Raw genomic sequence first — 11,532 nt, 5'->3', positions numbered from 1 at the left:
AGGCATGTGAGGGTGAAGTGCTCGTGATGGCTTGAAAGATTGTGAGGCCTTCAAGGGTTGAAGGCAAGTGAGGGCTTCAAGGGTTGTGAGGCCTGTAGTGAGTTGAAGGCATATAAGGGTGATGGGCTCGTGTGGCCTTCAATGGTTGCGTGGCCTGCTACGAGTTGAAGGCATAAAAGGTTGAAGGGCTCATGAGGGCTTCAAGGGTTGTGCAGCGTGCTATGAGTTGAAGCCATATGAGAGTGAAGGGCTCGTGAGGCACTGAATGGTTTGAGGCCTATGAGTTGAAGGCATGTGAGGGCGAAGTGCTCCTGAGGGCTTGAAAGATTGTGAGGCCTTCAAGGGGTGAAGGCATGTGAGGGTGAAGAGCTCGTCAGGCATTGAAGTGTTTGAGGCCGACGAGTTGAAGGCATGTGAGGGTGAAGTGCTCGTGATGGCTTGAAAGATTGTGAGGCCTTCAAGGGTTGAAGGCAAGTGAGGGCTTCAAGGGTTGTGAGGCCTGTAGTGAGTTGAAGGCATATAAGGGTGATGGGCTCGTGTGGCCTTCAATGGTTGCGTGGCCTGCTACGAGTTGAAGGCATAAAAGGTTGAAGGGCTCATGAGGGCTTCAAGGGTTGTGCAGCGTGCCATGAGTTGAAGCCATATGAGAGTGAAGGGCTCGTGAGGCACTGAATGGTTTGAGGCCTATGAGTTGAAGGCATGTGAGGGTGAAGTGCTCCTGAGGGCTTGAAAGATTGTGAGGCCTTCAAGGGGTGAAGGCATGTGAGGGTGAAGAGCTCGTCAGGCATTGAAGTGTTTGAGGCCGACGAGTTGAAGGCATGTGAGGGTGAAGTGCTCGTGATGGCTTGAAAGATTGTGAGGCCTTCAAGGGTTGAAGGCAAGTGAGGGCTTCAAGGGTTGTGAGGCCTGTAGTGAGTTGAAGGCATATAAGGGTGATGGGCTCGTGTGGCCTTCAATGGTTGCGTGGCCTGCTACGAGTTGAAGGCATAAAAGGTTGAAGGGCTCATGAGGGCTTCAAGGGTTGTGCAGCGTGCTATGAGTTGAAGCCATATGAGAGTGAAGGGCTCGTGAGGCACTGAATGGTTTGAGGCCTATGAGTTGAAGGCATGTGAGGGTGAAGTGCTCCTGAGGGCTTGAAAGATTGTGAGGCCTTCAAGGGGTGAAGGCATGTGAGGGTGAAGAGCTCGTCAGGCATTGAAGGGTTTGAGGCATACGAGTTGAAGGCATGTGAGGCCTGTAGTGAGTTGAAAGCATATAAGGGTGATGGGCTTGCGTGGCCTTCAATGGTTGCGTGGCCTGCTACGAGTTGAAGGCATAAAAGGTTGAAGGGCTCATGAGGGCTTCAAGGGTTGTGCAGCGTGCTATGAGTTGAAGCCATATGAGAGTGAAGGGCTCGCGAGGCACTGAATGGTTTGAGGCCTATGAGTTGAAGGCATGTGAGGGTGAAGTGCTCGTGATGGCTTGAAAGATTGTGAGGCCTTCAAGGGTTGAAGGCATGTGAGGGTGAAGAGCTCGTCAGGCATTGAAGGGTTTGAGGCATACGAGTTGAAGGCATGTGAGGCCTGTAGTGAGTTGAAGGCATATAAGGGTGATGGGCTTGCGTGGCCTTCAATGGTTGCGTGGCCTGCTACGAGTTGAAGGCATAAAAGGTTGAAGGGCTCATGAGGGCTTCAAGGGTTGTGCAGCGTGCTATGAGTTGAAGCCATATGAGAGTGAAGGGCTCGCGAGGCACTGAATGGTTTGAGGCCTATGAGTTGAAGGCATGTGAGGGTGAAGTGCTCGTGATGGCTTGAAAGATTGTGAGGCCTTCAAGGGTTGAAGGCATGTGAGGGTGAAGAGCTCGTCAGGCATTGAAGGGTTTGAGGCATACGAGTTGAAGGCATGTGAGGCCTGTAGTGAGTTGAAGGCATATAAGGGTGATGGGCTTGCGTGGCCTTCAATGGTTGCGTGGCCTGCTACGAGTTGAAGGCATAAAAGGTTGAAGGGCTCATCAGGGCTTCAAGGGTTGTGCAGCGTGCTATGAGTTGAAGCCATATGAGAGTGAAGGGCTTGTAAGGCACTCAATGGTTTGATACCTGTGAGTTGAAAGCTTGTGGCAGCAGCACTTTAATGCAAGGTATGAGGGTGAGTAGGGATGTATACTACTAGGGCAGCACGCTGAGGGTGAATCAAGGGTTGTGTCAAGGGTCAGGGTAGATAAGGGTGAATGATGTGGGAACAAAATGCTCACTTATGGTTGTGAGAACAAACACTTACAAAGGCATCCATTTTATTTTATCATAAAATAATCACTGATCTCATTCAAGCACCACATCCACAGTGCAAGCCTGTGCAAACAATATGTGCAAGCTGCCAGCTTGCCAGAATTTAAATTACGCATGTTCATACATCCCCATCATGCTCAGGAACATACATCTGCAACCATTCTAAAATATCCAAGTGTGTCCCGTTCAAATATTACACACAGCCATTCTAGCCACCAGTTGATCCCTTATTCCATGCTTCAAGAAGCAATACAGTTAGAGCATCTAGTTTCGTACACCACGTACAGCCTTGAACACTAAAAACTGACACGTTAATGCGCCATTTTGATGAGTCGCAAAGCAGTGACATTAGAGTGCTCCGTTGATGTGCGTCACCATTCTGTTATGTGGTGCTGTGCACACTCCAGCGTTCCTTTTCTAAAATAGAATGTCACATATCAAGTGTGCCCAGTGTTCACGTAAAAATCGCTCATTTCCTAACGTGTCTAAACAACGCTTCTATTATCGTACACTGCTATAAAAGGACACGTTTTGATTGTTCTGTGACACACGGTACAAACTGCACTTGAAAATCCTAACACACAAGATACACCAAACTATTGTTACAGCTCCTCTGTTAATAGCTACAGACACAACATCACTAATTGGGAGTGGGAACTGCTTCGGAACATTTGAGAAAAAAAAAACAGTTTGTCTGCTTCAGTAATCAACGTACTTTGTGTCGCACTGCCCTACTCCAAACAGCAGTTTGTCTTTGTACAGCGACAAGCCATCTCATGCGCTCGTAAGTCGATGTGCAAAGGCACCACGTTAACGTTAAAAGCACGGTTCTACCAGTGGACAGTCGATTAAATGCTGTTGGAAGGAATGGACAGTTTGAGATGTAAAGCGCAGACTAGGCATTTTGAAGATCAAAAAGGCTTCGTGACAAAAATATTTTGTGGTGCGCCTAAACTCTGTGTCATAGATTCTAAGGGAAGGACCACTCCTGAACTTCAGTAGGCGAAAGGATGATGACATGCTCATCGTAGATTCACACCATTTAGTTAGCTTTCCATCAACCACCAAACCAGGATCATTTAAACCACTGCATCGGCCACTGAACTTGTAGGAAGTGGGAAATGTTACCTACTAGTTAATTACACAAGCTTGCCTGCCTCTTGCTTGTTTGCTCAAGTCATCGATGTTTAAATTTCGATTCCTCATTTTCTGAATTACACCACTCGAATACCGTGGAGTGTGTACTGGTACGTGGCTGTGCCTTTCAACGGTATGTACTAGCCACCTCGAGCACGCACACACAAAAGCAAGTTAAGACTTTGTATGAGCATTATAGCAGCCACAAGGTTAAAAGCCCTTTCCCTAACATAACTAAAAATTGTTCCGCACTCATCCGCGACAGGTTAAGATCATTGTATTGGAACAGCGCTCTTCTTGCTTCTTCGCTTCATTGAATGAACCTTGTCCTGCGGAGTAAAGTTAGTCGCCGAGCTGTTTGTCAAGTGTCGGAAGATAGCGTTGGAGACCCAAATTGAAGGCGAGAACAGCTGCAGGCGGAACACTGCCGTCCCGGCAACCGGGACTGCCTCGTGTCCGCTGATGATGTAGAGGGGGAAGAGAATGGAGAAGAAGCAACCGCTGATGAAGTATGACGAGGGCCACGACGTCGCCAGGGCCAGGGGCAAACCGAAACCAGCAAAGTAAGGCCAGTTCTCCTCGATGAAGGACAGTCTTCTGTGCAGTTCCCAGCCCATATTGAACCACGTGTATTCAAAGGCATAGAGTGAATACAGTAGACTGAAATGCAGCAGGCTTACGATATCACTTAGATAGCCTATCGGCAAGATAGCAACGAGCTGACTTTGTATTAAGAACAATGCTTGGACGAGGATGCTGAATAGTGTGTCCGCTAACATGCGACTCAAACTCGGCAGAAGTTGCGGCGGTCGTCCGCGTATCTGACGGTAAGCCAAGTCGGCGATGTCTTGAAACCACAAACTGTTCACGACTTTGCTGAGAACAAATAAAGGCAGCACCCACAGCGTTTGAAACGTGTACAAGAGCAAAGGCTGCAGCCAGCCCCATATTGCCTTAGTTGATTGGCTTCCCCCGAACAGAAGGGTGATCAGAAAGTACACGCAAGGCAGGAGCACGTAATTAAACGCAACGATGCTTAGTCCAAAGACTGCTCCGTTTAGAACGCAGCACTGGAAAATGCGATGCCGTACTTTCGGTTCACTGTTTCCAGTAGTGTTTGGGTTTCCCTGGCGTGCACTCGATCGTCGTCGAGAGAGGGTTGTCTCTTGATGACCCGTCGAGTTTTCCACACTTCCTTTAGTGGACGACGATGACGCATCTGATTTAGGTGCGTGAGAGTCTAGGTCTTTCAAAATAGCTATGCCAAAAAATGAGTCGTATATGCCACGAAGAAGTCCGTACGTTAAAGACTTGAAGCAATCCATCTGCGCAATGCCAGCCAGCGTAGTCAAAATGTCATATCACGTTACTTTGCGGAGATCCCGTTTATGCGTGCATTCGTTTAACAAAAAGTGCAATCACAGATCAAAGTTTTCTTGCACTCTTGCAGGCGGCCATGTGTACGACATTGTTGTTCAGGACTGTTTGTGAGATTGTAAAATGATTACACCGTTAGGTGGCGATAGCGTTCAAAGATTTTATGCAAAGCTATAGCAGACGACGATAAGTTTTCGATGCAACCAAACCATTTTCCAGTGCTGATTAGGTGCCCCTGCTCTTGACAGTGCAGCAGTTGCTTTATCTTCGCAAGTTAGTTAAGTGCAGTAGTGCTCGGAGTTGTGTCGAACGACGAAGCGAATGTAATCAGAGTACAAAGTCAGACGTGGAGATAACGAGACAGTACGCTATCGCAACCCGCGACCTGCGCGTACTTTATTGAAAGTCGAGTGAAAGCAGTTTATGAAATGGTACCTGCACAACTGATCTTTGTGTTGGCTCTGCTAATGTGGCCTGGCGTACGTGGAGCGCGCGGGGCAACGCGTAAAAATGTTTTGTTAATATTGGGTATGCCACTTATTTCATATTTTGAAGCGTTTGAATCGAAATATGTTGTTTGTGAAGTTCAGTACACGAGCAGGGGTGTAGCCAAGAGTAGGGGCAGTGGTTTATCCAGGATCGCAAGCATGGTGGCTGCAAAAAAAATGGGGGAGGGGGGACCATTGTTATTTATTATATATATATATATATATATATATATATATATATAATAGTTAAATTATTATAGCTATAAGATTAACCGCTGTATGCTCTGTTCTCAATGTGTGTTTAAAAGTGAACTGACAGAGGCCCCTCTAAGGAGTGCACAGGGGGAAAAAAAGTAAGTCCCCCTGTCCCATTCCCTAGTAGGTCCCATTTTTACTATATGGTGAGTCATGGATGATCCGAGGATGGAAGATCACACTCCCTGATCCTTCCACTTCTTTTGCATTTTTCATCCTTCTCAATTTTTTTTTAACTTTTCAGCCGATGATGGAGGCTTTGAGACCCAAGTCTACAACAACTCCATATGCCAGACGCCAAACCTGCTCGAGCTGTCCCGCAGAGCTCTGGTCTTCGACAAGGCCTACACGGTCGTGAGCAGTTGCTCGCCGAGCCGCGCCTCCCTCCTTTCAGGACTGCCGCCACACCAGAATGGAATGTACGGTCTACACCAGGGCGTACATGGTTTCCAGTCCTTCGCCGAAGTTCAGGCACTTCCGCAGGTTTTATCTGAACATGGTGTTCGAACGGGTATAAAACCAACATGATCCTAACGACCAAATAGCTCCTCTGCAGACTCCATGTTCTAATTCAACAGTCCCGGAGCTGCTGCTGGCAACACTAGACAGACAAAAATTACTTGTCACCCCCTACATACCAAAGTCCCCCAAAACATCCCCCCTCAAACGAAAATTCAGCAAAAATCCCACTTTTCCAGTAGCAGTCGTGTTGTCAATCCCTCCGTCTCCTGTGTTTGGCTGCGTTTTCATCTTGTAGACCAGTTTACCAAAACTAGATGCGATCACGCAAATAATTTCTATGATAATCTAAAAATACACTGCGGACTACCTACTAAACCCCAGTATTGCGGTTTCCAATCATGCCAAGGACACTAGAAACTTAGTGGGGTGGTACATACAGCTCTGACGGGACATCCGCCGCAAGAGCTCTTTAGATGTGTGGCGCCCTCGTGCGGACAAAATCAATCCACACATCAACCACATCATCATAAATGTCTCGCAACGTAAAGCCCCGAATGATTACTGCAAAGCCCTTTAATTACGCGACACAAAACTTTTTCCCAAATCTGGCTCCGGGCCCGCTAAATTTTACGAAATTAAAGATGCTAAAGTTTGTGACTTCATTGTCTAACTTTGTGACACGCCTTAATTTGCCCTTACTACGTTTAATTAAGGCAGTTCAAATACTTACTTTCAACAAAGGGGGAAGATAAAGTTTCAGTGTTTTGGATGTGTCAACTCTCGCTCAAAATTTCTGCATGGGGTTGGATTTCGAGAATTTTTAGGTGACGCAAACGATAAGGGTTTCACAGTACACTTGTTCCGCATTTGCACATACAAAGGAAACACAAATCCGAACTCATATCCAGGGGTCGTATTTTTCAATGGCAAAAAATTAAAAAAAATGAGTCGTGCGCTAAAATTTTTTGAAATTCCACTCTTTTCTGCGCCTGAAGTTACACATAATACTGATCCAGATCATCTCAAATCAAATCTGTCCACATTGCATCTTTTCAGGCTTCACGTATCCTGTTACCTGTCCCGTGATGTGATGCACATCTGAGAAAGTGTACCACTATTTTTGTCTGCAAGGTATAAACAAAGTTCACCCGAAAATAAATTTTGTAAATTTCTGTCTTAAAATGTCAAATCTCGCGTTTTTTCCATGACCAAACTCGAAATCTGCATTTTCAACATTTTTTTGTGTGACAAACAGGATCATGGGAGCCTTGCTCATAACCGGTGTGTGGCTTGCGTGTTCGACTGTTTTCTTAAAGCTTTCTTTCTGATTCCTCTGGTTAATTTCTGAACCTGTGTGAACAGTACCACCCTGGTGCAGATTAGTTTCCACCACAGCTTATAAAGCTGCAGTGGTGCAACACTGCACAGCAGGTACAATGTAGCCTTGAAAACATGCAGAAACTTGAATGCTGAAATGCAATCCTTGAAGTAGGAGGTTGCAAAATGCAAATATTGCAGGAATCATCGGCAAGAAGCACGTGGGCCCCGAATCCGTGTACCCTTTTGACTTTGCCCACACCGAGGAGAACAGCTCCATACTCCAGGTCGGCAGAAACATCACCAGGATAAAAAAGCTTGTCAGGAAGTTCCTACGTTCCAACGACAGTAGGTATGTCTCACGCCGAGAGTTCACAACAACAACAACAAAACGCGACTCTAAAATCGCTTGTATCCACAGGCCATTTTTCCTCTACGTCGCGTTCCACGACCCACACCGCTGCGGACATACGCATCCGCAGTACGGACAATTTTGCGAGAAGTTTGGCAACGGCGAACCTGGCATGGGCTCCATTCCGGACTGGGAGCCGCAGCTGTACGACCCGTCGGATGTCATAGTTCCAGACTTTGTTCCGGACACTCCGGCCGCTCGGCAAGATATCGCGGCACAGTACACTACGGTCGGAAGAATGGACCAAGGTATCACACAGTTCACAGTTAAGCGCATCAGTAAAGAAATACTATCGATGAATGTCCCAGATTAGCAACAAATGTTGACAAAGTTGCCCGATTATTAACGCTACTATCAAGAACATTTCCATATTAACACATACTATCGAGAAAGTTCCCACACTAGAGTACTGGAGATACGCTAGCACCGTAACCCTGTACGACAAAAATAAGTAAGTAGTAAAATAAGTAAAAATAAGTAAAATAAAAAATAAAATAAAAATAAGTAAGTAATAAGTAAGTAGTTGCTTTCACAAAGGCTTGTACAGTATATCTGTACCAGTTCTCATCTGCACATCATTAGATGTTCCAAATTTATTGATGACAACCAAATCAAACTAAGAACTCAAATCTTCCAATCTGCACGTGTGCAGTATGCATTCCAGCATGTCACATATGCCCAGGTCATACTGGTTCTGTTACAATCTAAAGCAATTAAACTTAACTGGTGATGGTCTTGAATCGCAAACACAAACCATGCTGCTGTAAAGACTATCACCATCGTCTGACAATACGTTTTTGGACCGTCCCTTTAAGACTGTCCCCCTCTCAGGTATTGGTCTTGTACTCCGCGAACTTTCTCGTGCCGGCTTCCAGGACAACACCCTGGTGATTTATTCGTCGGACAACGGGATACCATTTCCAAACGGCAGGACAAATCTCTACGAGCCAGGCATTCGAGAGCCATTCATCATTGCAGACCCAACACGGCCACACTCTTTCAACAAGGTATGAAGTCCTACAGAGCTCAGAATTGCATTGAGAATTCCTATCCTATCATTGTATTTCCATGCCTCAATCGTGCTATTAATGCCGCACACTTTAACTGCAATGCTAACTCGTTTTTCCGAATCATTCTTTTGTCCCGGCGCCATTGACTGGAATGACCTTCTGGCTGCGCTTAAACCATTTAATGATCACGGTTTGTTTCGTAAGCAGATGATTGTATATATACAGTCACGTGTCACTTATCCAAACCTTGTTACCTTGTCTGCGTGATCAGGAGCAACTATGCTAGCATTGGCTTCTTTTATTGGTTTCGAGCGATATTTATGCCCACAGCAAATGCGTACATCCATTCTTTTTATCCCCGCGCCATCAAGTTTCGGAACTCCCTGCCTGAATCCGTGGTGTCCATCCTTGATCATTCTTCATTCACATCTGCAGCAAAGTCTCGTCTCATCACGCAGTAAATCTGATTTATTGTTCCGATTGTCCTTTACGTTTGACGTGAGTGATTGTTACAATTGTAGTCCTTGTACAGTTGTTTTGTATAGCTCTGTACGTTTACCAACTGTTATAGTACTTTCCATTCTGTTGTCTTAACTATCATTTCCTCCTTATCTAACGCCCATGTAATGTCCTACAGCCCTTGGGTTTGTGCCAGTAAATAAATAATGCGACAGAACTCATCTTCGCCCTATAGGAAACAGCGTAAGGGTTAGACGTTAATCCCTACTCCTGCATTGCAGAGATCCCACGCAATGGTCTCCCTGCTGGACATCATGCCCACGGTGCTGGACTGGTTCGGAATACCTCTTCCGACCTACGAGATATTCCGCAAGGGCGTCACCTTCACCGGAGCCTCCCTCCTGCCACTCCTCGACGTTGGCACCGCGGTACTGCCGCGAGACACGATTTACGGAAGCCACAGCCTCCACGAGATCACGATGTATTATCCCATGCGGAGCGCGCGCAACGACCGCTTCAAGCTCATCCACAACCTCAACTTCCTCATGCCCTTTCCCATTGACCAAGATTTTTACCTGTCACCCACGTTTCAAGACACGCTCAACCGCACGCAAGCGGGCGTTCCGACCCACTGGACCAAGAACCTGACTTCGTACTATTACAGGAGCAACTGGGAACTGTTTGATTTGCGGGAAGACCCCGGCGAACTTCGCAACCTCGCGGAGAACGTCAGTTACGTCGACGTGTTCGGCGAACTGAAGCACGGCTTGTCCAAGTGGCAGGACCTGACCAGGGATCCGTGGCTGTGCGCACCTGGATCTGTTTGGGAAGCTTCCGGACGATTCAAGGCTCATCCTCAGTGTCTGCCACTTCATAACAATGTTTGTTGATGGGGCTCCGAAGTGTTAAGAGTTTCACCTGATTCTTCTCTCCGACTTTACCCCCTCGAATCGCACATTTAGTGATTCGGGTAAGACACTATGTATTTCTCCCCGAATCGTCTTTTTGCTGTGCCACCAGGAACCGCGGAAGCAGAACAGTGGTAGAGAGCGGGAGGTTGTCAACGGAAGGGGGATGCACTGCAGCCGGCTCGTTGATGTTTCTCGTGTGTAGACTTGTAACAGCGTCACGTTAAGCAAAGATAGATATGCTGGAAAGATATGAAAAGTCTTGGGAAGATGTACCAGAGATCTAGAAAGGTTCTTGATTAAGTTACGTTACGTGCCTAAAAGGTAACAGGTGAGCTTCGACACTCTTAAGATGTGTGCAATGCTTCTTGTAAGCGAGTGTTTAGATTGAAGTGGTATTTGCAAGTTTGAATTGCCGTGCACCTTTCAGCATATTCCTCATCTTGTAGCAGACAGCACGTTAGTTTGGAGGATGTTTTCGTTTTTTCATTCGTGATACGTATAATGAGCCTAATAGACACAATTTTTATCCCGGGAGCTGCTATTTCGCACCCGATTTTTACGTCCCAAATATTGCAAAAAAATATTTCGCAAAAGTCTCAGACCTTATTTGCTGGACAGTCCAATCTTAAATGAACAAAAAAAAAACTACTTGTTAGTGTCCGTTCAATATACCGGCGTCTCTCGTCCCGAGGCACTTCCCTTAACCAAAAAAAAAAAAAAAAAACTTACTGGGTTTACAAACTTAAACTACTGGGTTGGTTAGTACTTAGAGCCTGCTGCTTTCAAGTTAAACATGGTAAAACATGTTTTTGCCCCCTCATTCAAGACAGTATGAATTCAGCTACTCATACCAGGGTTGGCTACCAGAAACGGAAACGAGAAACGGTAATTACCGAAATTCAACAGGAAATGAAAATGGAAACAAAATTGTTTTAGTTTCCACTACCAAATGGAAACTAAATTCAAAAGTGGTAACGTTAGCAGAAACCAAATTCGCTGGACGTTTCCCTCAGTGTTTTCGCATTAATATGAAAATTATATATATCCGCACTATTCTTCCAGTCATCATTCATTCGTTTATTTTCGGGACTTTCTTTCGTGTTGAGCCCACTGCACAGCAAGATGGATGCAAAAGTTTTGGATGACGCGTTATTTTTGCGCACGAGCGGAGGCTTTTGAAACTTAAAGGCATGTATTTGTACAACCTAGAGCGGCATCTACTTGGGGTGTATAAGATTTGTGACGAACTTTGGATTAAAGTCTATAGTGTTTGTGTTTGGTGTGGCTGTCCTTTTGCAACTATTACGTAACAAAAATATCCGACACGAAAAAGCCAAAACCAGACAGTACGAGCTCCGGATGAGAAACGGAAACCAGTACCGAAATTACCTCGGAAACAGAAACCGCTACTGAAAATCACCCAGAAACGGAAACGAAAAG

At 45.9% G+C, this 11,532-nt stretch overlaps 2 protein-coding genes across 2 annotated transcripts; one reads left to right on the top strand and one right to left on the bottom strand.

Annotated features, from left to right (window-relative positions):
* Positions 1-2,252: 2,252 nt before the first annotated feature.
* LOC135392121 (etoposide-induced protein 2.4 homolog) lies at positions 2,253-4,896 on the bottom strand. The gene has a single exon (XM_064622804.1). The coding sequence runs from the start codon at positions 4,724-4,726 to the stop codon at positions 3,674-3,676; it is 1,053 nt and encodes a 350-aa protein (XP_064478874.1). The 5' UTR covers positions 4,727-4,896; the 3' UTR covers positions 2,253-3,673.
* A 114-nt stretch (positions 4,897-5,010) lies between these two features.
* On the top strand, positions 5,011-11,367 carry LOC135392120 (N-sulphoglucosamine sulphohydrolase-like). Its single transcript, XM_064622803.1, has 6 exons — positions 5,011-5,306; positions 5,766-6,032; positions 7,502-7,652; positions 7,722-7,960; positions 8,544-8,719; positions 9,463-11,367. The coding sequence occupies exons 1-6, from the start codon at positions 5,207-5,209 to the stop codon at positions 10,069-10,071; spliced, it is 1,542 nt and encodes a 513-aa protein (XP_064478873.1). The 5' UTR covers positions 5,011-5,206; the 3' UTR covers positions 10,072-11,367.
* The last annotated feature ends 165 nt before the right edge of the window (positions 11,368-11,532 follow it).

The sequence above is a fragment of the Ornithodoros turicata genome, chromosome 4 (genome assembly GCF_037126465.1).
Source record: "Ornithodoros turicata isolate Travis chromosome 4, ASM3712646v1, whole genome shotgun sequence".
In the NCBI taxonomy this organism is placed as follows: domain Eukaryota; kingdom Metazoa; phylum Arthropoda; class Arachnida; order Ixodida; family Argasidae; genus Ornithodoros; species Ornithodoros turicata.
Note: the sequence above shows the minus strand (reverse complement) of the source record. Positions and strands in the feature narration are given on the sequence as shown.

Bases quoted from the DNA above. Each gene is read 5' to 3' on its own strand.
- LOC135392121 (XM_064622804.1), bottom strand. From the start codon at position 4,726: ATGGATTGCTTCAAGTCTTTAACGTACGGACTTCTTCGTGGCATATAC.
- LOC135392120 (XM_064622803.1), top strand. From the start codon at position 5,207: ATGGTACCTGCACAACTGATCTTTGTGTTGGCTCTGCTAATGTGGCCT. The intron at 5,307-5,765 runs GTATGCCACTTA...TTAACTTTTCAG, and splicing joins AAATGTTTTGTTAATATTGG to CCGATGATGGAGGCTTTGAG. The intron at 7,653-7,721 runs GTATGTCTCACG...TTGTATCCACAG, and splicing joins CTACGTTCCAACGACAGTAG to GCCATTTTTCCTCTACGTCG.